The 27,082-nt window shown below is 40.4% G+C and overlaps 3 protein-coding genes across 3 annotated transcripts in view; 1 reads left to right on the forward strand and 2 right to left on the reverse strand.

Moving 5' to 3' along the window:
- Nucleotides 1-765: 765 nt before the first annotated feature.
- On the reverse strand, nt 766-5,173 carry glod4 (glyoxalase domain containing 4). Its single transcript, XM_036559489.1, has 9 exons — nt 4,974-5,173; nt 4,751-4,800; nt 3,612-3,732; nt 3,310-3,454; nt 3,073-3,209; nt 2,854-2,940; nt 1,264-1,377; nt 1,095-1,181; nt 766-997 (listed from the first exon to the last, which is right to left on the reverse strand). The coding sequence occupies exons 1-9, from the start codon at nt 5,061-5,063 to the stop codon at nt 932-934; spliced, it is 897 nt and encodes a 298-aa protein (XP_036415382.1). The 5' UTR covers nt 5,064-5,173; the 3' UTR covers nt 766-931.
- Nucleotides 5,174-5,449: 276 nt separating this feature from the next.
- mrm3a (mitochondrial rRNA methyltransferase 3a) lies at nt 5,450-10,220 on the forward strand. Its single transcript, XM_036559499.1, has 4 exons — nt 5,450-6,048; nt 6,252-6,496; nt 6,620-6,787; nt 8,341-10,220. The coding sequence occupies exons 1-4, from the start codon at nt 5,645-5,647 to the stop codon at nt 8,937-8,939; spliced, it is 1,416 nt and encodes a 471-aa protein (XP_036415392.1). The 5' UTR covers nt 5,450-5,644; the 3' UTR covers nt 8,940-10,220.
- Nucleotides 10,221-11,649: 1,429 nt separating this feature from the next.
- The window catches only part of nxn (nucleoredoxin), a 102,350-nt gene continuing 86,917 nt past the window's right edge, over nt 11,650-27,082 (reverse strand). The window contains exons 6-8 of the mRNA XM_036559510.1: nt 25,782-25,961; nt 24,531-24,655; nt 11,650-12,673 (exon numbers count right to left, since the gene is read on the reverse strand). Coding sequence (XP_036415403.1) covers nt 12,491-12,673; nt 24,531-24,655; nt 25,782-25,961 — 488 coding nt within the window. The 3' untranslated portion in view covers nt 11,650-12,490. The remainder of the gene's footprint in view (nt 12,674-24,530; nt 24,656-25,781; nt 25,962-27,082) is intronic.

Here is a 27,082-nt window from a genome sequence, read left to right on the forward strand (position 1 = left end):
AACCCGGGGTCGTGAATCCACACGTCTTAGATTAGGTTACAATAAAAAAAAAACTCAAATATCTCAGACATCAGGTAATATTAAAACCATTTCATGCTTTATAAAAAAAGAAAAAGGAGAAATATTTGTGGTAAGATATAGCAGTTAAAAAACTAAACAAACAAACAAAAACTTTTATGGAGACTATTTTGGTTTAAAAACATTCTGAACCAAAAACAACTTAAAACCTTTGTAAGACAATATCTCAGGCATTGGGCAGCATATTGGTAATAATTTCAGGTAATAACTGTCTGTGCTGCAGCTTTCAGAGGCATTAAGTTCCTCAGCCTTCTGGTTCCTATCACCACCACTGTGAACGATTCTGATAAGTTTCTTTAGACCGGAGCAATTCACACCAAACAACTCTGAATTTTTAATTTTTTTTTTACATCTCAACCATTTAATTAAGCAGAAAATGTGAAAAATTTGTGGACTTTCCCTTTAATAGATTGTGACAATATGCTTAGTACCAAATCAATGAATGAAATGGACTTCAAATTGTCATTCCTACATTCCCTTCTTGTGAAATGACTCAACTGCTACTTTCAATGACTTTCACCACTAGTTGTCATAAAGACTAGTATATATGCTTTATTGATTATTCACTGAGTGATCATCATAACACAGCTTCATCTCATTATTATCACAATACCCTTCCAACAAAATCGTGCTGGCAATGATTCAGATTCAAATACTAAAGAATCAAGAGAGAAATAAATACCATGGTGTTGTGAATCTGAGGCTTTTAATTGTAATGTAGTTCAACACGAACACAATTGAAAGGTGAATGTCTGTTAGGAAAGATGGAGATTCTGATTACATAAAAACAACCAACTACCATTTTGCCATTTTGAAATGTAGGGATTTCTGGAGACTGCAGTTCTGGGACACATTATGCTGAAGCCTTCTGTTTATTGTGTTTGGCAAACCATTCATCGCTCTTATCCGCAGCCATGGCCTGTGAAAGAAACAAATGAAGAACAATAAAGGGGGGGTTGTTAAAAGAACAGACCATCTAAATTCTCTGTACACCAATTTTTCATAAGAGACATCACCTTATCAAGCAACTCATTTCCTTTTGGGTCCATAGCAGAGAGCTGGCGGAAGGCCTCGTCACCCACAAAGCAGATCTCATGGCCGTCCTGCAGGACGCGACAAAGTCTGTAAAGCATGTTGTTTAAGCCTCAGTTACAATGTACCTTTGGTCTGACTGCAGACACTCACAGGATCAGCCAGAATGACCACTTCTACAGTCGCCTTTCCAGGAGTATCCAAGCTGACCAGAGGGGTGAGGATTTTTTGGTTCTCTTTTTTCATTAGAGCCTCGATGCCAGGTAGCTGAAAAATATATACCAGACAGACGTCTTAAACATGGTGTGGTGTAGTACTTGGGAGTAGAAGGAGTTATGTGATGAAAATTTAAAGGAGACTTATTTCACTCTTTTCCCTGTGGAGGACCGATTACCGCAGCAAAGATAGTGCTAATTTCCACTGGTGTTCAAAGCTGTGCTAGCACCAAGCTAATGGTGGAGAATATTTACATTTCATAGCAGCTCTCTAGACTAAACACACCCGTTTGAAGCTAACATCAGACATTTAAGTGACGTATTCTTTACTTTGGATGTTACAGATTGGATGGTGACTCCCAGAGTAAAGATTTAAAGAAAAGTCTCTCTCTGAATATTAATGGAGCCTGTTAGCTTAGCTTGTTGACCAGCTTACTCCAGTGAGGACAGAACATGGTCCAGTTAGCCCACAGAAAGCCTGTTAGCATTAACAAAAATGAGTCTGCAGAATCATAACTAAGTGACAGTGCATCGCAAGTTTACACTGTCCTGTCCATCTGAGATTAGATGGTGAAAGTATGAAGGCTGGGTGAGTGGGTGTGGTTATCTAATTTAATTTTATTTATTTTTATTTTATTTCATTTAGGTTGGCGCTTGCTCAATGTGATGCAGCATCAAGAAGCAAATCCAAACAGCCAACAGAATCATGTTTTTTGTAACAGGAAAGTGGGCCAAAACGGCAGAGACTTTTTCTCACAATTTCTCTAATGGTAGATACAAGATGCATAATGTATGCTATATGGCCAAAAGTATGTGGACACCCCTCCTAATTATTGAGTTCAGGTGTTTCAGCTACACCCACTGCTAACAGGTGTATAAAATCAAACACATAGGCAAACGATCTCCTCACTCAAACACTGACAGTAAGATGAGTCGTAATGAAGAGCTCGGTGGCTTTAAACATGGCCCTGTCATAGGAGGCCACCTTTGCCACAAGTCTGTTTGTGAAATTTCTGCCTTGCTCAATCTGCCCCAGTCAACTGTAAGTGCTATTATTGTAAGTGTTTAGGAGCAACAACAGCTCAGTTACAAAGCGGTAGGCCAGGCAAACTCACAAAGCGGGGCCACTAAGTGCTGAAGCACATAGCACATAAAAATCATCTACTGTATAACTCACTACACAGTTACAGAGTGAGGTCCATATCAACATGGTCTGACAAGTTTGGTGGAACTGCACAGAGCCCTGACTTCAACCCCACTGAACGCCTCTGGGATGAATTGAACACTGATCGCTAGCCAGGCCTTCTTGTCCAACATCAGTGTCTGACCTCACAACTGCTCTTTTGACTGAATGGCCACAAATTCACACAGACACACTACAAATTCTTGTGGAAAGCCTTCCCAGTTAAGTAGAGGCTGTTAAAGTGGCTATAAAGTGTATATTTATATTGGCAAATAAAATGCAGTTTTGTTTTACTACATCATCTTTAAACTATTACACTGAAAGTAACATTTATCACCACCTCACCTGTTCTCGTGGGCAAGAGAATGCAATCCTGCCAAAAGCAGTTCCGTGATCCACAGTAGCCCCAATGTCCTGTAGCTCTAGTTTACACTGCAAACCAATCCAATCGTAAAAACATCAGTTAATGATGCGAAACCAATACATGAAAGGTGCAGTTACGTTCCACCAGATTTTGTTTCAAGCCAATATAACTGTGTAAAGAATAAGTGTTTATAATCTAACCTGCGAATCTGAAAATCCCATCAGTACACTTTTCTTCCCTTCACTTTTCTCTATTACCTTCATCCCCAGCAGAGACGACCAGTAATGTACAGAACGCTGCAAGTCAGACACAGCCAGGGAGACTTTCTGAACTGGGTCTATTCTCAGCCAGAAAGGGAAAAAAAGAGAACATTAGCAGTTAACATTTGAGCAGTTAGCTTTAAGTACAGTTACTGGTGAGTCCTACTCCATACCCACCACTCTCTGGTTGATCTTTATCCAGCAGGTAGAAGCGGTATCCTCCAGGAGCTTCTGTCAAGTAGAGAGCTTCTCCAACCTCAGTAAGTGGCCAGCCTAACCTCTTGGCATTACTGACAGCTTGGCTTGACTGTAAGGTGAGGCCCTGTGCAAACATAATGAGCATAATATGTATATTTGAGCTGAATGGAAGCTTATGATGACCATTCTACTGTGTTTTACTCTAACCGCCACAAAAATCACCTCTTACATGAATAAAGTTAAATAATAAGCGTTCTTAAAAATGAGCTGGTGAAATTTACCAGAAAGTCATTGCCAAGGCGATATTCTCCCACTCCATAGTTATAAGTCAACTCTGCTACGAAGTGATCATCCTCTGGTCCATAGCCCACCATTGTTTTACTCCATTTTCCATCATAAGGTCTGCAAATGAGTAAGCCAAATATTACTCGCCAGATATTCCTGATTTACATTGATTTTGGTCACCTCGCACAAACCTCCATGGGGGCATATATATGCAGCATGTATTGTGTAGAACGTCTTATCAAAGATCCATCAAAGATCACAGAATCCATAATTTATGAAGTTTTAATAGTAAATTGTAGTTTCACATAGTGATGGACCAAAATGGGAACTGTGGGCTGATAGCCGATATTTTTAAAGCTGCACTATGTAAGATTTGGGAATTTGGAGACCATTCTGCTGGAAATGTGTAATTGCATGAATGACGTGGTCCGTAAAACTCCCAACGCCTCTGACTTGTAACTGATTATTTCAGGCTTTATAGCAGGGGTACACAACTCCGGTCCTGGAGAGCCACAGTTTGGAGCTTTCCCTACGCAAACACACCCATTAAACCTGGTGTAATCAGGTGTTTTGAGTAGGTAAAACACCAAACTGTGCTTGACACTGGCCCCTCCAGGACCAGAGCTGTGCACCCCTGCTTTACAACATGACTCGCAGTAGCACACAAACTACATCTCACTGTGTTTTCCTCCTCCTGAATGACATTTCTCTCAGTTTTAATGAAAGATCTTACACCGTGCTGCTTTAATGTACATATCTGACAACATTTATAAAATGTAGAAACTGGGATTAGATGGATTGGATTGGACACCTGGATTGGAATTACAGAAAAATTCAACATGTATTTATATAGGGTTACAAATGCAATAAAATGCATGAATAAAATGCAGATATTTTAGCACCAAGATTAGATGGTGAAGAGGTCCATCCTTACCATTCATACATAGTGTGTCTTTCTCATACAGCACTATTTAAAATAATTAGTCACTAATTAAAATAACGTTTTATTGGGGACCATTAGTCCGCGAAGTATGGGGCCATTAAGTAGATCCTGATAAAAAAGCAGTCGTGGTTTAATCAAAACTGAAACTTAACGACTGAGAATGTACAGCATATACTCAGCCCGCTTGCTTACCCATTGCATGTGGCTTTGCAGCCCTCTTCAAACTCCTCATGGCGCAAAATCTGTAAGACACAGATAAGACATCTGAAGTATCTGAAATCAAGCTTATAGCGAGCCTGTCAGTGGCTGCGCAACAAGAAAGCCAGAAACCCAGAGGCAAAGTCCTCTCCGCGTTCAGCAGAGCAGCCTAGTCCGCTAATAACACAACGTCTGTCTCACTCAGCGGTCAGCTTACCTTCATACCGAGAACATCCCTGTAAAAGGTCGCTGTTTTGGTCCTGTCTCCTACTTTAAAGACAAAATGCAGAGCCCGTCTGAGCGCCATCACTCAACTTCGCAGCTTCCCACTGTTTCTAGAGTCTGTCATCAAACAATCGCCGCCGATCCAGCAACCTGGCGATCGACTGCTCTGCTAATCGACTACGTTCGGCTGTGTTCAGCTTTTCTCCGGCGGAGGACGAGTGGATATGGTCGCATCTCAAATTGCTTCGTTATCCCTACATAGTGCACTACACAGGGCATGAAAGAATTACCCCAAACCAAAACAGCGCGCTTTATGACCGTTCAGTCTATTGTTGAACCCCACATGATTCCCCGTTGAACATATAGTGCACTATTTGTTTGTATTGCCCTTATTTCATGACCTACGTAGTGCACTATGTAGGGAATCATTATGTAGGGAATAAGGAGTTATTTGAGATTCAGCCCATGTTGTGTAGATAGAAATGTAAAATTGTATCGTTTTTTAAAAACAATGTAAACTAATGTAAAAATGCTTGTAATGAATAATAATCTTAAACAATTTAAAAATATATATTTTCTTTCTTTTTTAATTTTTTAAAAGACTCCCTTCTTAAAGCTTCGGCTCGGCCCACAGGCGGTGACGTAACGTGCAAAGCAACAAACATGGCTGCGCTCTTAAGCAGCGTGAGTCTGGAGATAACACTGTTTATGGGCCGAAGTTCGTATTTAACGGGGTCTAACAGCGTCGTGGTAAACTCCAAACGGTTCATCCGAGGTTTGAGGCGGAGACCAGTGGCTGTGCTGCATCCAGGCGGCGAACGTGAGACTCGAATAAAGTCAAACCAGACAGCTGACAAAAGCAGACAGACTCAGAGGGACTCGGTGAGGACAGACTCGGAGAGAAGCAGCAGACGACAAGCTGAAGAAACGACTTTCCACACAGGAGCAGCCGCGAGGAACCCGGGCCATGGCTCCAAATCCACAGCGGAGACTTTCTACTCCAGTGTGAGAGAGCAGCTGGGTGGGCTGCGATTCGAAAAAGCTCAACCTGGAGACAAGAGACTGGCGTGAGTAGAACATGGGGCTTGGACAATACATGGATTCTGCAAGCTACGATACGATTATATTGATTATATTATATCGTTTTACAGATCCTAATTGTATTGTGGCAAAGTGTAATGTAGTGTGACAGATGGCAGATCAGAACGATGTAATCCAAGTATCGTGCATCCACTGTACATCTGACGTATATCACTCGTCCTTTTTACAGGAAGGTGGTGAGTATCGCCCGGTCCAGAGCGTTTCGTGAGCAGCAGGGTAAAGTTCTGCTGGAGGGAAGGCGTCTGATCTGCGATGCTCTGGCTGCTGGAGCTGCTCCTCAGACACTGTTCTTCAGCCGAGTGGAGCGGCTCTGTGAGCTTCCCCTGGACAAGCTGCGCCAGGCCTCGCTGGTCAAGGTCAAGTTTGAAGACATAAAGATCTGGTCTGATCTAGTCACTCCACAGGGTGTTATAGGTGAGTGGAGGCTCATTGCTGAAGATATCAAGAAGGCATACTTGTTTCTGTCTTGTATTTTTCTGTAGTCTAATACTGTCTCCTTCTTTAATTTCTGACTTATTTTTTTACTTTATTCTGCAGCCATTTTCTCAAAACCAGATACATCCCGCCTTTCATTTCCTAAAGACCTGCGACTTCAGACTGTCCCTTTGTTCCTGATCTGTGATAATGTACGGGACCCTGGCAATCTGGGGACCATCCTCCGCTGCGCTGCTGCAGCTGGCTGTGATCGCGTTCTCCTCAATAAAGGTACTGTAACACACTCTTTACATTCAAAAGTATCTGAAGACCTGCTCATCCAGCATATCTTGTGAAATCAGAGGTATTTATAGGGAATTGCCCACTTTTTACTGCAAAAGCAACCTCTGCTCTTTTGGAAACGTTTTTCACTATACATTACTGCGGGGGTTCGATTCCATTCAGCCAAAGGAACATTACTGACATTGGGCTTTTAGGTTTGGTCGTAGATGACTCCATCAAAGGTGTTCAGCGGTGCTTCATCACCAGAGACCATAGCCCAATAACATGGAGCTTTACACCACACTAACTGACACTTGGCATTGTGCCTGGGGATATTTCGCTCCTTCCGAGCGTCCCATTCTACTGCCACTGAATTTCTATGAAGAATGCTATGTGTGAGATTTAACAGTGTGTCAGCAATGGGTCCACCTCAGTGACTGTGTATATACAGTAGTATGAAAGTTTAAACACCGCACCCCCATCAAATTACATATTGATTTTCTAAGTGTAAATAAGTTGACACCATCTACAAAAAACAAACTGAAATATGGCATTTTTTGTTCCATTTTAGTGCTCACTTACTATTTATTTGCTCAGTTTAATTAGTTTATAATTATTATTAGTTTATAAAGTTTAATTACTTTTATAAAAGATAAACCATAAAGGTGCCATGATGTCCCCCCCCACCATTATGTGAAGTTCAGTAAATAAACAGCTAAAAGTGTGCACTCTGTAGAAGACGTATGCTCACTTTCACTTAGAAGACCAACAAAACATGTAATTTGACCGGGGTGCCTAAACTTGCATACAGCTGTATATGACTGAACAACGTGGCTCTATTGACTGGCCAAGCTGAACATCACCATCTTGTTCACATTTGAGCAGTAGATAGAAATTAAAGCCAGACACTGCCCAGTAGAGACGGGAGGCGGGGCAGTCTCCATGATGCCCGTCCATATTAAAGTGGACATGGTGACAGAATTGGACATAGTCATGATGTTTTAGTGCCATTTCAGCTATGTACACTCTTACATACACTAAAGTGGGGCCACAAAGCGTTCTTTGGTAAGAACAGAAGCTACTCACACTCACAAAGGTGTGAACAGTTCTGCCGTTTAAGAACACGTCATGAATCTGACGCAGACTCTAAAGAACCATACATTTAAAGGTTCTTTAGAGAACCAAAAGTGGTTCTTCTGTTGAATCACACTTATAAATCTTTGTCACTTTTATTTTTAGGAAAACGAGCCACTTTGTCCTGAGAGTCTGTCAGGACACAACCTAGGCTCCCCTTCAGAACTGTCAAACTATAAGCTCTTCATTACTTTACATGGGTGTAGGTGAGGTTAAAAATTGTATTGCAGCCAGCCACTAGAGGGCGTCAGAGACAGTTTGGCTTCACATTTGAACCACTGTGTCGCTGTCCTCTCATTTGTTCTCTCCTTGGTATTACTTAAATAGCTTAATCCACTCCTATGAAAAGGGTGCCTAGATTCTTTTGGACATTTAATATACAGACTTTGAAACTAACTCCATACTTTCAAATGTCTCCCTTCTCACAGGCTGTGTGGACGCCTGGGAGCCGAAGGTGCTCCGTGCTGCAATGGGGGCTCATTTCCGGCTCCCTATATTCCCAGGTTTGGACTGGAATGATATTTCAGAGCACTTGCCGAAGCCAGTGACCGTACATGTGGCAGATAACACCAACAAGCTTATGGTAAGGCAAGATGCTGAGGCAGTACCTCAGGATGTTGAAAAGCCAGGAGATGTGGGCTGGGTTTGCAACAGGGGCAACAGCAGTGATAAACACTTGGAGGAATATGTTGAATCAGACTCTGATGCCGATTCCAACTCTGATGATGACTCAGACTCTGATGATGAACAGTCTCTACCATATTTGGAGCCAAAGGCGTACCATGAGAACTGGGCCCAGAGAAGCACAGCTCTGGTCATTAGTGGAGAAACGTACGGACTGAGCTCAGAGGCTCTACAGCTGGCTGAGGAGACTGGTGGTCATAGACTGTCTATACCAATGGCTCCAAGAGTGGAGAGTCTGAATTCAGCAATGACTGCTAGCATTCTCCTGTTTGAAGGCAGGAGACAGCTGATGAATTTGACACAGAAAGCCAGCAGAAGAGCAAGATCTGTGATCCTCCGGTAGCTTTATTATTTCAGTGTGAAAATACTGTTTAGGGGTGCACAGTGATACCAAAATCATATCAGTATTAGCAGATATTTGCTTTACAAAAAAATACTGGCACCAGAGAGATGTTTAGATTTGACCAATATTACAAACTGATATTTGATGACGTATTTATTGTACCCCAGAAGAGTAGAGTGTTTATAAATGAAAAAATATCTGCGTTTTATTTATGTTACTGCATTTCTAACCCTACAGAGAAACATGTTCATTTTCTCTAAATACTAATCCAGGTAGATGGAGTCCCGAATTCCACATTTTAGAATGTTTATGTATCAGCATTGGCTTTAGAGGTGAGCAATATGACGATATTTACTTTTGTAATTATAAATTACGTCACATGCTTTTCTGAGATATTGCAGAAAATTGCAGTACTTGAACACTGATCAGCTGCGTGTTTCATTACAACAAGAGCATAATTAGTCCTGTTTAATTAGATTTAAAGAGGCCAGGTAATGTTCAGAAACAGGGCCAGGGTCCAGCGGCATCGTTCCCATTAGAGCGCTTTTTACATTTTAGCATGAAATTCTGAGACTAAAACACAGGGGTAATTGCTGAGTTCAACATCTATGCAAATACAATATATGTCCAAATACTAGACTGTTTTCTAGGTATTTTGATGTAGTTGTTGTTTACCATACCAAGGTCAAAGGGTCAGTGTGTATGAAATGTCAGAAATGTTCTGTGTGTTTGGTCCTTGATAATCGTCTCTTGTGATGTAATTTGTAGGTCATTTAGCTCTCACAGCGGTTAGAGTTCCCAGAAATCAATGTGTTCTGCATCAATTTCAGACACAAACTAAATGAAAGCTGATTGTCCTGGTTGCTAACAATACTTTACATCTTTTTTCACCCACCATTCGAAAGCTATTGAAGAAGGAATCTGAGTATGCGGACATGAAACCCAACTTCAGTGCTCACAAATCGTGGCTCTCTTGTCACGTTTCGGTGGTGTTATCTTAGTTCTGATTATCCAATAAAAATGAAGTATATCTGTCGGTTGGTCGAATGATGACTTAACTGCTGCTATGCTGTGTTTGGTAAGAGGAGGGATTCTCTCAGAATTGTGTACTGCAGGAGACCCCCCCCCCTTCCCCTAAATTAAAAACTCAACATATATATGATTCACATCAAAAGCATATTGAGCATTCAAAGTGGCAAATTCTGCTGAAAGGCAAGAAAATTGCATGCATGAGTAAAGTGCATTGTGTTAAATGTTGAATAAAAAACACTGTCTTCCTGGTCTTGTTTGGTTTGTTTTTTTTTAAATAAGGCATTGCTGATTCTTTTTTTGTCTGTTCCAAATCATCAAAGCTCAAAAAAATTGTGTTTATTGTAAAAATGGCCTGAAGTATTGATATTTTAAAAATGTATTGGTGAATCAGTAATGTTACATGGATAAAGATGGGATTGTTCTGACTGATGATTTACTTTTGTTGGATTTTATTTGATTACATTAATGATAGGTATGCATCGATACTGATACTGGTATCAGGTATCGGTCTGATACCACACTCATTTACTCCTATTCATAAAAATTCACAGATACCCACATTCTGATACCACACAGCTGATGCTGTGTGATGTAAGCTGAGTGTGGACTGCCATGCTAATGCAGTGAAGGAGGCTCTGTTCACTCAGAGAATAGTTACTGACAGTCGGACACAAAGCTGTCGGTCACTTTAAAACATTCCGCTGTTGTTATATTTCCGCCGGACCTACACTGTGTGATTATGTATTTAGAACAGTCTACAGTTACAGCTGCTTCCTCAGTACAGGTGGAGACATGTAGGTCAGCTAAACAGAGAGCAGTGTCCAGCAGTCAGTGATGGTGTTTTGTGTTTTCCTGATGGGTTGGTATCACAGCGTAAAGGACTCTGATGGTTTAACAGGTGGTCTGTGACTGATTCCAGATGCATTTGATGGTTTCCTAACGGGATCTAAAGGTGTCCTACAGGAAAGTAGTGGTCTCTAATGGGAACACCAATTCCCATTAAAAAGCAAAACCACCAGGCTTTAATCCTAATGGTTCTAAAGGTCTTTTTTCAACAGGGTACAGCTGTACAGAAGCGCTTTTGTGACGAGGAACAAAACCCGCTCTTCTCCACTGCAACGCTACTCGATCCAAGGTAAAGGTAGCTACTGCATCATTTCAAATCAGCTAAACTGATTGATTTAACTGTTAAGGCTGCATGCACTGACACTAACAACTACTTCATTCTAAGCAGGTTACTCCGTATGGTATCGGATTCGGTGGGTCCTAAAAATATGTACTCACATTGATACTCGGCCTGAAAAAACAGTATTGATGCACCCCTAATTAATAACGACTAAAAAAAAAAAACATCTCAGAACTGCAATTGGCCTAAATTTTCACAGCACACAGTAAGAAACATTGTGTGTACATGCACTTAATAATCAGATAACTGCAGAAATCTGATAATGATGGTATTAAGAGTGTACATGTAAATGCACTCACTGTGATTGGACAGAGGTCTTATTTGCATATTGCATTCTTCAGTAAGACCAGCATCTCAAAAGACAATATCACAATAAACACTATACAGTGCAGCCCTAATTCATGTGGTGAAGAAATGCAGCAGAGGGCGGTGCTTAACTCCTGTGTGTTGCCAAATCCGAGAAGTGGGTTAAACACCAGACCAGACAGCAGAGCTAGACAGTGAGTTTTAATGGCCAGGGCTCATCAGAAACACAACGAAGGAGAGACAGAAGCTGTGTGCACTCTAAACGCCTACACTTAATATGGAAACGTGCTATTAAATGCTATTCTGTGCCTCCAAAAATCAGACTGCTTTAATAGAGGGGACCTTCACAGAAAATCCACTTAAAACGTGTCAAAGATGGAAAACAGTCATATTACATCATTACATCAAATATCAACAAGAAGAAGGACTGAAGTCCATTTCTGGATCAATAATAGCTGCATAAAAACGGCTGCCACGCAAAAGAATAGACTGACTCTTCGAGACGCTTCCTATACAGAGATATCAGTTTGTCCATGTATGCATAATAATCAGCACCCATAAGGAGAGAACTACAGCCTAGTGAATGGAGCCAGGTGAACTGGAGGAACATGCCGTTCCTCAGAAATACACTTTATGTACTTTATTCTTCTTTAAAGCAGTATCTGGAAATAAAAGCTAAGTCTTATTAATAAAATAAAAGCAATAAAACGTAGTTCTGAGTCTGCTGCAGCTGTGGGGTTTCTCATCTACTTTATGAGGTTCTATGAATGAAATGCCAAAAAAAAGCAACATAAAAAAAATCTTGGTTGTATGAATTATGAATTTTGCCATCCAGGATGTAAATGCAAGGCACCACAGGAGAGGAGAAGGACTCCAGGAAGAAGGGGTGGGACTTTTGTTTTAAAAAAGGGGAAAATGTCAGTACAAAGTGAGGCTTCTCTTAAACAGTCTCACAGGAGGAAGGGGAAGAAAAGGGAGTCAGGGGACTGATGGGAAGTGTAGTGCTGTCCAGGGTTTCTTTTCTACTTTAAATGGGCTCCGGTTTGAGCTTCTCAGCCAGAAAGTCACTGACAAACTGCTCCACCACAGCCGGCGTGATCTCCTCCACGTCTTTGACGTATTTGGCACGGGCCGACATGTCCAGGATGGTCAGCAGTGGTGCTGCCTCTGGCAGGTTGGTGTAGTCTCGCAGAGAGTCGCTCATGTCATCCTGTGAGAACAGTGGAGAAACTTGGTCAACAAGTGTGTAACACTGGATAACGCCCACAATGCAAACAAGACCAATATCAAAAACAGGGCTGGGCACAGTTTAAAGATTTTTGATACTGATACAACACTGATATCTTTACTTTGAGACCAATCTGGCAGGCCTGGATCATCAAGTTATTGGCCTCTGGGTACAAATGTTTGTTGGGCATCTACCTGGCTAACTTTTTTTTAATAGTCAGGGGGTTTTTAACGATATTAGCAGGTTACATGAGGGTTATGCAGCAACATGAAGGACGCGTATTAACCGCAGTGTTGGCCACATCACTGCTATTAGTGCTAATCGTTTTTATCCAGTCGACATAAACAGTAATGAGAGCACTCTTTTTGACAAGATTTGTGACATTGCTGTCTTTGAAAATAACGCAATACATTTGACCTTTTCTTATGAACCAGCTTTCAACAGCAGTTTGGTAAAAAAAAAAAAAAAAAAATCATTCTTTAAGTAAAACCTGCTCTTCATACCACGAAAGACACAGATATATTTAGAAACATTCAGCTTCATGTTCATGTAGCTGTCTTACATTAACAAAAACATTGCAGATATTTTTCCTTACTTAAATGAAGACTAAAAGAAAATTAAAACAACACTTGTACACAAAACGTCAAGCTGTGACGCCTCGTATAAACGCAGTCTCAATATTTATCACCAAGTCATCTGACCACACTGACTTGTGATGGACACTCGCCTCTTTTTTTGGACCAACTTTCAGAAGTTAGCGAGTGTCCTTTGATGAGCAACAATCAAAGCTAACTTTGATGCGTGAAATTTTGTGCATGAAAGCCTCAGTGGCGAGCCAGCACACACAGGGCACAGCGCTATCTCTCATTAGAGGCGGTGTGGTGGTAAGGAGGCAGGTTTCTTTCTTCTCTCTGCCCCCAGCAGCGCTGCTCGCCCATCCAGCTGAGCCTTGGGCTCTAGAGAGGCAGGGGGCAGCCAGGAGGGGGTACAAAAACACTGCTCCCCTCTGAGCGGGATCTGAGCGGCTACAGAGCAGAGAAAAACGATGAAGAACACAGAGAGTGAGTGCCAGGTGGAATGATGGGTGTCTGTGTGGTAGAACAGCGCCTGAAGAAGCTTTTATTGCATTCTGTCCACTTACATTTTTTTGTGGCTTTATTAATTTTTACATGGCCATTTTCCAACCTCTCCTTATCCCTTAGAATTAAACAGGCTATTTTTGTAACCGTGCCTTTGAGACTGATATGTAAATGAGCTCTCTTCTGACTGGATTCATCATGATGCACCTCATCGTGACTTCACAACTATCATGAATTTAAAACACGTCGTTTCTGCAGCTTAGTTTCCATATATGAAGCAGGTAGACTGGGGAGCAGACAGAACATTTTCAAAGTTGAACAGTGTTTACATGATATCAAACTACACAACCCTCTTCTTTCTCAGATGCATGATGTAGTTATAGTGCTGTGTTATAAGTGCAGTTTTTAACAACCCGCTTATTTGAACAGGAATGTTCATGACTGGTTGCTGTAAAAAAAACAAAACATATGAGGAACATTTTGACTACACAAATCTATCATACATCTCAGAAATACCACCCCATTTCCAAAAAAGTTGGGACACTGTACAAAATGTAAATAAAAACAAAATGCTATGATGCAAATCATTTAAACCCTATACTTCATTGGAATGATAACATATCAAATGTTGAAACTGACAAATTTTGAATTTAATGCCAACAACACAGTCCAGAAAAGTTGGGACAGGGCAACAAAAGGCTGGTATAATTGCGCAATGCTAAAAAAAAACACGTGGTGGTTAATTGGCAACAGGTCAGTAACATGACTGGGTATAAATAAAGCATCCCACAGAGACTGAGTCTTTCAGAAGTAAAGCTGATGCGGGTTCACCACTCGGTGAAAGACTGTGCGAGCAAATAGTGCAACAATCCAAGAATAACGTTTATCAATGTAAAGTAGTAAAGAACTTTTGTTTTTCATCATCTACAGTACAGAATATAATTAAAAGATTCAGAGAATCTGGAGAAATCTCTGTATACGAGGGACAAGGCCAAAAAACAGTATTTGCTAGCTGTGATGTTTGGGCCCTCAGGCAGCACTGCATTAAAAACAGACATGATTTTGCAGTGGAAATCAATGTATGCGCTCAGAAACACTTCTGAAAACCACTGACTTGAAAACAGTTTGTCGCTGCATCCGCAAATGCAACTTAAAGCTCTAAAACGCAAAGAAGAATATCAGAAATAAACAGGATCCAGAAACGCTGCCATCTTCTCTGGGCCCGAGCTCATTTAAAATGGACTGAGGGGAAGTGGAAAAGTGTTCTGTGGTCTGACGAATCAACATTTAAAATTCTTTTTGGAAATCATGGACACTGTGTCCCCCGGGCTAAAGACCACTTAGCTTGCTATCAGAGCAAAGTTCAAAAGCCAGCATCCATGATGGTATAGGGGTGCATTAGTGCACATGGCATGGGTGATATGCACATCTGTGAAGGCACCTTTAATGCTGAATGATATATGCATGTTTTGGCACATATGCTGCCATCCAGATGACGTCTTTTTCAGGTAAGGACTTGCTTATTTCAGCCAGACAATGCTAAACCACATTCTGCATGTATTACAGCAGCATTGCTCCATATTAAAAGAGTATGGGCACTAAACTGACCTGCCTGCAGTCCAGATCTGTCACCACTGAAAACATTTGAAAAATATGAAAAATACAACAAAGAAGACCCCGAACTGTTGAGAAGCTGAAATCCTGTATCAAACAAGAATGGGAAAACATTTCACTTTCAAAACTACAGCAATGGGTCTCCTCAGTTCCCAAATGCTTACAGCGTGTTGTTAAAAGAAGAGGTGATGAAGCACAGTGGTAAACAGGCCCCCATTCCAACTTTTTTGGAACGTGTTTTTGGCATCAAATTCAAAATGTGCATATATTTTTCAAAAAAACAAAATTTGTCAGTTTCAACATTTGATATGTTGTCTTTGTAGTATTTTCCTTTTAAAAGTATAGTTTACACGATTTGCATATCATTGCATCCTATTTTTATTTAAATTCTGCACAGTGTCCCAACTTTTTTGGAAATGAGTTTGTACTTAATTCAGGAGCTCTGTTTTTAGAACCAACTTTACATGAGAGGCCTACTTAAATAAGAAGAGAATTCCATGATTTCATGACTGAAAGGTTATTTCACATCCTGCATGGCCCACTCAAGTGTCTCACATTAAAGAGAAAACTAAATTTTCCTCGCTCTTTGGAAATGAAAGAGTTTGTTGTACTATGTAAACACTGTTAAAGTTCCAAAACACAACATTCATTTCCCAGTTCATACAGTCCATATATGGAAATTAAGCAGCAACAACAGCCCACTGAATTCAATATTTTTGTCTCAAAAGCCAACACATTTACATATATCCAGCCATTCAGCCTGTAACAGTTTAGCTCCACCCATTCATTTTGAATGAGGCACAATACAAGGCAGCCAATCAGAACAGAGTTCATTTACACAAACAGCCTGTTTGGTTCTAAGGGATGAAGAGACGCTGGAAAATGGCCATGGAAAAGTGAAAAACATCAGGACATTAGGGACAAAAATAAAGAACAATAATGTAGGATATGTGCCTTTAAGCAATATAGCCACATTAAAAGTGAACTGTGAGGTACATAATCTCTTAAAACAACCGCACGCATTAAATGAATGTTAAACAGTCCTCGTTTTAGATGCCAAGATTGGGGGAGGAGCCGGGGCCTTGCTCTTCATGGGCCAATCAGATCTCTTTGCATATTAAGAGGGTCGGGCCCATACTGAATCCATGATTGATTTTATGACCAGTGACAACCAACAAATGAATCCAATTTCAAATTAATAATCATTTAACATTTTTTGTCAGTGCAGACGATGATGTGGAGGCCGCGAGCTACAGCTGGCGCCAGCCCTGATTAGAAGCGTTTATATTTATTTTTAAAAAAAGATGCTTGGATGATTCAGAGAGGGGGAGGGACTTCTAAACACACAATGAGACAGAGAGAAAAGCCAGCTCACTCCCTGCGTATGTCTTTTATTGCTCTTTTCCTCCAGACCTGCTTCGATCTTTCTGCTCTTAACGACTCAGAACTAGCACTGGAATCCCCGTCAGGAGAAGCCTGACAGAACTCTGCAATACACACAAATCCCATCAGGACATAGCATCAGTTAGAAAAGAAGAACAGTACATATTCACAGTTTGGCAGTGGTGTTTATGGAAACTGCAGAAGTCCTGCTTCCTCTCCTTGAGGAATATACCTTGTGCTTGATAGAAAGATGGGCTTCCTTTTCCTGTCGCGACCACACTTAGGACCGACAGCCCATGTCTCACTTTCACATGATACGATGATCCTATTTTCCCCTCATGTAATCCCGCTGAATTAGAGAGGCTTGGACAGGACACTTTCATATGGAAAGCATTACTTCGCAATCAGAAAATATGAACTAGTGTCCACTAGGTGGCAGTACATTAAAGGCCTGCTTCAGAAAACACAATTACAGCCCATCCATTCCAGCTCTGACTTCATTCCAGTGAAACTATGAGCTATTCCATGTAACGGTAAATGCATTAAACCGCACAATCAGATCTCAGCTCTCTAAAAGAATTGCTTCACTGCTTTTGCTACCTAAAAAGGACAAGAGCGGCCAGCGCAGAGTTGGTGACCTTAGCTTCTTGCAAAACTGCTTACAGATGAATCCGACACAGCAACAACAGGGCAGCAGATTCATTGCTGATCTCTAACTTATATCGAGAAAACGAATGGCGTTAATTGCTGACCTACAAAGTAAGATAAACAGTTAACTTTTAGGCTAGAAACATTAATTAGAAACATCAATAGGGGAAAACTACAAGGATACTGTGGCAGTGTTGATTATGTATTTCCTGTGATGCAGTACAGGCAAAAAAAACTGCATCAGGCAGGGGGTAAGGCATGATATTACTCATAATCACTTCCTTTTTCCACCGTCCAGATGGATGCTATTGTCCACTTGGAGGCAATGAGACAAAAGCACTGGAGGCTGAAGCCACAGAAAACTTTTTCTCCGTTCCTGAGGAAAAACTCATACAAGTCATAGAAAAGCCTCTGCCAGAGAGATCTTGGCCTGATAGAAGCCAGAGGAGCTGCGGCCCAGCGGAAGAGAAATGGAATCTGTCGCTGTCGTCCTTCCAGCCTCTCTGATAGGAGGAGATTACATCTCTAGGGCTGCCTGCCTCGCCACGTAAAGCCATGCATCTTCTCTTTATGCGGCTGCTGAGCATGAGTAAACTGCTTTTCACACACATGCGGCGTACACACACCCACCCTGTTGTGCTGAGAAACTAAAGGGGGGGACCTGCAGCTGCCTCCAGTCTCAGAGAGAGATAAGAACCTGCGTGTTTGCCGTATCACACCAGCCGCACAATGCAGAGGTTTATTCAGCTTATTGTAGCACTGTAGTCTTCCACGCTCTCTAGCCATCTGATAAGACAAACAGAGAACAGATCCCACCCCTCCAAAACACACGCACACCTAATTCTGCTTAAATGTTTTCGGGCTACGTTTCACTTAGTTGATACAAGAAAATTCTGCATGGTTTACAACAGTTACATCATGTAGAAGTTCTTTAAAGGGGAATGCCACAGAATTTTCAAAAAATCTGCAGAATTCATTTGTTGAGATGTAAAGAAAGTCATTCAAAATGGTTTGACAACAGACGGTTCATTGCAGAGAAACATACGACTCATATTTCTTTATAGAAATACAGAAAAAAAGTGAGCCTACACATCTTTTCTGAGTTTTTAAATGAAATAAATAAATAAATAAATAATGGTGAAATAACTGCAAATCTGAATTAGATTCTTTGTGGACTCAACCTCTCAACCATAAATGTCTTATGAAATGTTTTATGCCAAAATTTAACTATCATGAAATGATGTTTTAGGCATCAGGCAGTGTTTTCATAACCCTTTCATGTAATAACTTTCTGTGATGTAACTGGATGTCTGGTTCCTATCGCCCCCACTGTGGATTACTCTTAAGCTGAGTAGCTCTATAACTGTGTTTCACATCAAACCACTCTAAATGACTTTGCTGTCTATTTAATTATGCAGTAATTTTGAAATACCTGTGGAATCCCCCCTTTTTAATGGTCCATCACACGTGCAAAACTCATTTACACAAATGGTTCTTTAACAAACCATATGTTGAAATGTTCTTTAGGAAACCAAAAATTGTTCCTTCACCATCTAACAAAGCTGTAAATCACACATCAACCAAAAGAACTGCAAACCTATTAAACCCTCATAATTAACAATTTATTGCTGTCACGTAAAATTCCTGCATCTCTATTTTTGTTGTTTTTAAATTTTTGGCATAGTTTGAAAACTCCAGTTGCCCTTTACATTGTTTTAAAACATCACAATTAATTTACCAACAAAAGAGTACAAATTTACCTGGAAAAATTATATTAAATCTTGTTACATTAACATCCATTAAGTTAAGAATGTTTTTTCCTTCTCCTGTAAAGTCAATATTCTGGAGATGCAAGGTTTTGTTTCCAACAGCGACACATTTTTGGCATTATTAATATAAGCATGATCATATTAAATATCTACAAGCCCAATGGAGCAAGCAGAGATATGATATTAAAAGTGCTAAACTTTCCACAGAGTCACAGTGTTTATAAGAAGAGATATTTTACTATGATGTAAATTGGATGAAAAGCAAACTTTTGTCTTTCACATTTATGCTATGTTTTTGTCATCAAAACAAACAGAAAAGAAGCTCTAGTCGCTACAGGATGTAAACTGAATGTAAATGTACTTTATTATGTAACTATGAACTGATATAATTACATTTAAAAAGTATCGTGACAGTAATTATCCTCTTCAAAGAGTCAAAATATCTTCAAAGAAATACCAGAAGAAGAATCGGGGGTTTCTCTGGTGGGGTAACTGAGTTTCCTTTTGATCTCTGTAAGCTGACCACACACACATACACACACACACCCAGCTCTGGTGTCTCACTAGCCCTGACGCGCAGCAGCTGGTCGGTCCCCGGGGGGGTCCAGTGTCCAAACTCCCCACTCTGTATCCTCTCAGTACCCTTCTAGTACCCTTTACTCCATGACTGATCAGACCACTGGCCTGAGCATGCTCATTTTGGTGCTCACTAAATATGCTCATCATAGTAGACTCTTCTAGAAAACTGAATGTAAAATATAAAATTAATAAAAATAAAACAAATATTTAATTAATTAAGTATGAGACCCAAAACTTAATTGGAATTTTTAAGTCTCTGAAAGCCTTAAATCTGGAACTACAGCATTAGCAAAAAAAAAAAGTTGCTAAGCTACACTGTAAAAAGTATTTTCACTGTACAAGTACTGGAAAACTGTCAATACTGCTTGTCTTATTAAAAAAAGTTAAATGCATGTAAATAAACCACACAAATACTGTATTTTAACATCAGTGTTAATTTACAGAAATAGAATATAAACTCATAAAAACAAATGATAACTTTTACCACCTTTTTTATCTTAACGGCTGTTAGTTATTATTATAGTAAAATACTGTAGGTCAGGATTAGAAATAGTTGAACTAGTGAAACTGCTGGACTACAGTAAAAGGCAGTATTTCTAAGAAATTTAATGACTCATTTTACAGATTTTTATCATTGAGAAAATGAGAAAATATATTTTTACTGGTAAGTAACAGGTTTTGTCTGGCACCCTACTGGCTGACTTTTTATCATTTTTGAGATTTTTTCCCCCCAGTGTAGCTTGGTTTCTATGTCAAAGCAACATGCCATTAGGCCAACTTTATTTTGCACTGTATCAGTGTATTGGTAAAAATCATTTGCCTTGTAGGCTTGTAAACGTTTGTCATGCAACTCCTAAAAATGCTAAAACACTAACGATTGTCTGAAAATGCCTAAATACTCCTTGTAGACTGCAAACATTCAAAATGCAATGTTAGATAAAACTAACAGATTATAGGCTATTAAAGACGATGTCAATCAGGTGTTAAAAAGTTCTGCCGGCTAGTCAAAGGCGAAGGTGAAAAACATTGTGCAACGAGACCACACTGGACCGAAGGCCACCTAATGCTTGGTCCTAAACTCTACATGTTGTGTATTTGGATGGAAAATCCACATTTAATTAAAAACAGTGCTGAGAAGGAACAGTTCTCTGTTAGGCTCAGAGAGTCAGCGCGAGATAAAGGGGGTGCTGGTGTTTTACTGTGAGCGCTGAGGTCTACAGTGTGTGAGTGTGTGTGTGCAGCTGGTGTTGGTTTACAGTAAGCGTAGAGCTGAGCGAATGTATAGCTGATAGTGGGGGTGTGGCGAGGCTTCAGACAGACACATGGAGCGGCAGACAGAAACATATGCACTCGTCTGTAATACAAACCATAAGAACAACCACATATATCATACTGACGAGAGAGAGAGAGAGAGAGAGAGAGAGAGAGAGAGAGAGAGTAACTAAGTGTAAACTGAAATAAATTCATTCATATTCTCATGGCATCTCTTCTAAACCATGACACAGTCGTATGCAGAAGTTTTTGCACCCCTATATTGTAACTTCAAACAGGTCTGAGCAAGTTTGCTTGATGACAGGCAGGTTGGTGGGAGCAGGATGCAAATGATAATGTTATATTAGTTAATAATATTGTTCCCCATTCACTGGTGCAAAATTGGAAACCACTGTCAGCAGTAAGTGCATCTGGTTGCATCCCATCAGGGAAAAGTGGTGGGGAGGGAGAGGGGCTTAAGCTTGTAGACACCTGCTCATCCAGTTTTTCTTCTGTAATCAAGGGTATTAACAGGTAGCTAGTTACCACTTTGCAACAGTAACAGTCCCAACTCTTCTGAGAATGCTTTACACTACATGTTGCAACATTGCTGTGAGGATCTGACTGCATTCAGCGACATGAGCATTAGCGAGGTCAGGTACTGATGTTGGATAAATAGGTCTGGATCACAAAAGCCACCCCAACTCACCCCAGTGGGGGAGTAGCCTATTAGCATTTTTTTCCTACAGTTAAGGTGGTGCTATTGCGCTCTCATAAATGAAGTTATTCGCTTATAGTAGGATCCAGCAACATGCAGCTAACGCAAGTAGAAAAAGTGTCTAGCTACAATATAAACAATGATGTGATAAACCTTCATAACAAGCACCATTAACAAATGCAGAAAAGCCTAAATAACCAAGGAGCTGGCAGTGGGAGAGCAGTCACTTTATGTGAAGGAAAAGAGCGAGCTGATGTATATGTATTACTAACTGTGATTGGTACTGCGGTGGATCTCATTTCCAGATGATGTCACCTAAGCCAAATTCAGTCCCACTCAACTCAATTCAAATGAAAGAAACAGCAGAAAAAGTCATTTTCAAAATTACTCAACAGAAAAGGCCAACAGCATTCTTTTACTGCCAGTTCATAGCAAAACATCACAAAAACTATACATAATCGAATAAATTAATGAAAATGAGTAGACAAGGGCTTTAAAGTGGCTGAATTCACTAATGAGGAGGAGTGCCAGAATCTTGGAAATACAGTCTATGTACTACTGTCAACAACTACCCTACTACTCCACAACAATGATCTTGCGTTATTTCAAAAGGTGGATGGGACCTGTTCCCCCCACAATATACACCGATGTTTTTGTTCAAGTGACTGGGCTTCTTTTCTGAAGTTATAAATTCTAGAACCTGTGATTTTTAGGGGTTATTTCGTTCTCGAAAATCAAGTCAAATCTTGACTTTGGAATCAAAATTGTAATGAGCTTAAAAAATGTGCATCGACCCATAGGAGAGCAGAGAGAAGAAACAGAGCAGTAGAGGGGCAGCTAATCAGGCCATTTCAGCTCCTGCTGCTGACTCTGAGCTGTGGTGTGTTCAGGGAGAGAAAACGAGAGATAAGAAAACATGGGGCTTCCTCTCTCTCAGAGAGAGTGATGATTGGGGAGGGAGAGAGGAGATTGAGAGAGACTCGGCAGTTCTTCAGGAGAGGGAGAGCAACAGCATGAGCTGAAATCTGCTCTCCATGTGTTTTCCAATGCAGGCTCTGAGTCTCTTGATGTTTATGGTGGTAAGTGTAGACAAGCCTCCTAACAGATTATATTACAAGTTACAGGAACAGATGGCGCATCGCACCTGCACAAAAACAGTATGGCTGTGGCGATTAGTCAAGAAGAGTTGAGGACGATGATTATGGAAAAAAAGGTGACGTTCTTTAAAAAAGGGCTACACAATGCTCATAAAATGTACATGGTTGTTTTGACAGATCATGTTCATCTTTACTCAAACTTGAATTTCATGGATTAAAATTTACCTTCTCAATGAACCAGCAATGATTAGATGGTGATTTGCCTATTTTAGATTCTCTGGTCTTTCTTACAGTACAAAACAAAGCCTGATGTTTATATATATATATATATATATATATATATATATATATATATATACACACACACACACACACATTAAGTATTCTGGAATCTTTGGAAGGCTCTGCATGGTTTGTTATTGTTCAGTTAAATCCATTTCTCTTGTCTGGCTCTTTTTAAACTGTAAAACTAATTATTCATAATAATTGGATAACTTATCGTAAGTTTAGGTAGCACTTTATTTGGATAGTCCACTTTAGATACTACATTTACTTTAAGTTACATTCAACTAAATATCTACTAAGTTGACCCTAATTTTCTTTAACTCTAAACCTGGCTATAATCCTAAAACTAACCTTAACCTCAACCCAAAATCTAAACCCAACCCTCAAATCCTAACCCTAACCCCACCAGAATCAACTGAGTTTCAACAGATAGTTTGTTAACAATTTGAACATCTGTAGATCATCTGTAGGGGGAGTCCACCAATAGGTCTCACTTTATTTATTAGCAAATGAGACCTAAGATTGTTAATGGTTGTAATGGTTCAATGGCAAAGAAAAAATCAAAACAATTCTCACAATTTTCCACTTAGCCCAGACACAGCTGACTGGCTGAGACATGTTTGGTGGCCAAACTTTGCTTCTTTAGCTTTTTGCGCTGGAACTACAAGGTTAATGTAGCTAGCAAGCACTAGAACAGTCATGCTAATGTTGTATACCCATCTCTCAGTCCACCTCTGGGTCTTCATTAAAATCACACAGACCTGTCGCTGTAGTTCAGAGGACAGTTAGACTGAGGGCAGTGTAGCTGAGGTCCATGTAGCTGAATAGTTTTAGACAAGTAAAGCTTTTAAGGTGAGTTTTTTTCATTTTACAGTTCACAGTAAGTCAAACTTTGCCCTAAACTACATCAATAAGTCTGCACAATCTTACTCAAGATGTGAATGTGGTTTTTTGACTTCTAGTGTTTGTTAGCAACTTTGCCTCATAGCTCCAGTTTAAACTAAAGATGCAAAATTTGGATTCCAAACATGTATTGGCTGATTGGCTACACATGGGGTAAGTCGAAAACTCTGTATTTTTTTTTTGCAGAACATTCCTTTAATAATTAATAGCAACAGCTCTAATTTTAATACATTAAAGGGGAGCATAGAAGGCTATACGATTTCCGTTGTTTTGCTGCACAATAAAAAATATAGTTGCTATGATGATGGTGGCAAAATTTAGAGGAAGTGAAGAAGGCATAATACTTAGATTAGTCAATGAGTCAAATAATAGTTGACAGTTAAATGGCTATTCATGCAGAAAAAGTGCCCTCCTCTGATTGGGCCAAAATAGTGGCAATCAAACCTGTCAGTGAAACACACAGGCACACAGCCAGACTAACACACACACACACACACACACACACACACACACCTCTCCAGCCACAAAAAACAGCAGCGGGGTTTCCTCGTCCTTGGCCTTGTACTTGGCCATGATCTTCTCTGCGATTGGCTGGATCAGCTCCTTGGCCGGCTCCAACTCACCCTCCTCCTCTGCGTCTGAAAAAGAGAGAGAGAGAGCAAAGACTGCGTGAGAGGAGAGGAAAAACGGAAAGGAAGAAAGGAGAAGGGAAGAGTGCAGAAAAAGGCAGAAGAGGGGAGAGGGTCAGAGATGTGAAAGACCAAGGGTGAAATGAGCCATCATGTCCTCCAGCAGATAAATGAGGAGGAGCAGAGAAAGAACTGAATGAGGGTGACATGATAGATGGCTGGGATGGATGGATAAGACTGGATGAAGGAGGAAGAAAACAGAAGAGAGAAGAGCAGATGGCCTCAGAATGCCCGTCCGATGTAATCTCACAGGAGCATGAGCTAAAACAAAGATCTCATCTTACTCTTACTTCACTCTGCCTCACAGGAGTGTGATGACAACCTCCCTCTTACACACACTCAGGTTTGTTTTTATACCTCGTCAGGACATGGGGGCGTGCACACACACACACACACACACACATATATATATTACTACAGCTTCCATCATTTTTGGGAGCCCTGCTTTCAGTTTTGCAAATAAATCTGTAGGGATGTTTTTCCCCTCCTCCAAAGTTCAGTCTTAGAAGTTGGTTGCATGTTCTGGTTTTCATGACCCAAGTAATCACAAACACATTCAATTATGTTGAGATCTTTGTTTTATTTGCAAATTTTACAAATTTGGCTTCTTTTCTTTTTGTTTCCTTTTATCAGTAAGGGCTTCTTGACACAGTGTTGTGCTGTCTTCTTACAGTGGAAGGATGGACAGAAACAGCTGTGGATTTTTCAGATCTGAAGTAAGAGTGGAGCTTGATTTTCTCCTCTCTCTCAATGATGAAAGCTGTATGTACTGTTGATCTGATAGTGACAGTTTTGGCTGTCTGCCAGGACTCTAAGGAGTCCCATTTTCTCTGTATGTTTTAATAAGTTTTTGAACTTCCTTGTGCAGTGAATCATCTTGTGTTTAATTAATTAATCCCCTTACAAATTTAAAATAAACTTTTACTTCGTAAATGCTTGCCTGAAATCATTAAATGGAATTATCTCAGACTTTTGCACAGTACTGAAAGTACCTATGTGTAATAATAAAAATAATTTTTCATCATGAAAAAAAACAAATAACACATACATGCAAATGCACACACTGAGTGCTCACCTACAAACAGTACGAGGCAGGGTCCCTCATGGAGCTGCACTGCGTTGGACTCGCTGAGCTCCAGGACGGGCCTTGGGTGCCATGGAAACAGCCGACACTCTGGGTCATTCAGCACCTCCACTCGGCCCTGCCGCGTGATCATGTGACCCTCCGTGTCCAGCAGGATCAGTGTGGGGATGCCTGTAGAGCAGACACACGCACACGAGATAATACAGAACGATCATTCTTCCAAACCAGAAGTTATAGGCTATATTGTTAAATTGTCAAAATGTACTGCATTTCTGCACAGACAGATAGATTTACTGTCATTTACACCAGTATGACACTACAAGTGAAAGACAAGTGAAATGCTTTCCTCGTTTAGCATCATAAATATAAACCTTAACATAAAACAACAGTATTATTTACAGTCTCACTCACTGAAATATAAGACTGATAACTAGAACATCTCCAAACACACAGCCTACATCAGCTTTTACAGCTGGAACCCATAAGCCTTTTTTTCCTCTGCCACACTTTTAAAGCCCTTTTATATCTTTTTCCCTGAGGAGTTATTTTGGAATAGTGTGGGTTTGTGTGAGTGCACAGAGTGCAGCTTTCAGGTGTACTCAAGTCGTGGCCAGGCTGAGCTCCACAGCTGTATCTGAATGCACATGTGCGTGCAGATGTGTCTGGCTGGTTAGAGCTCGGCCTCTGGCTGCAGCATTAGCTGCCTTATCAGACTCTGTCAGAGTGAGTGAGTTTTGAGTTGGGTGGACACGGTCAGTGGCTGCTCCTCTAGCCAGCGTGAATTCCACTCATTCCAGCCAAAACAAGCCCACAGCCAGCAATCAGAGACAGAAAGGAGAGATAAAGAGAGAAAGGGAGATTTGGAGTGAGAAACAGAGAAAAGAGAACAGGATGACAGGCAGACAGTGAGAAGCAGGCTAGTTCTTCGGTTATGATCTCGCATGGACCTCTTTCCAAAGGCTGAATGTATAAAAATATTCTATATGAAGTAGAAAGCTACTACAGAGATTTGTGTAACAGTAATTAGGTACATTTTCTGCCAGTGCTTTCTTGAACACAATTTAAATCACTATAATTTAACTCTATCGAGTTTATCTAAGTATACAGACTAGTTTAAGTCTAAGCATTAAACTATAGTCATTTTTTAATTCCAAAGCTTTTTTGTTTTGTTTTTTTTTAAATCAACACCTTTTACAGCTCTGCTTCCAACCTGAGAAAGTGATTGGCTGACTGGCTAAGCAGGTAAATGTACTTGTTATGCCACTGTCTTCTTTTACTGTTCTCTTTTTATT

This window comes from Colossoma macropomum, unplaced genomic scaffold, assembly GCF_904425465.1.
Source record: "Colossoma macropomum unplaced genomic scaffold, Colossoma_macropomum, whole genome shotgun sequence".
NCBI classification, from domain to species: Eukaryota; Metazoa; Chordata; class Actinopteri; order Characiformes; family Serrasalmidae; genus Colossoma; species Colossoma macropomum.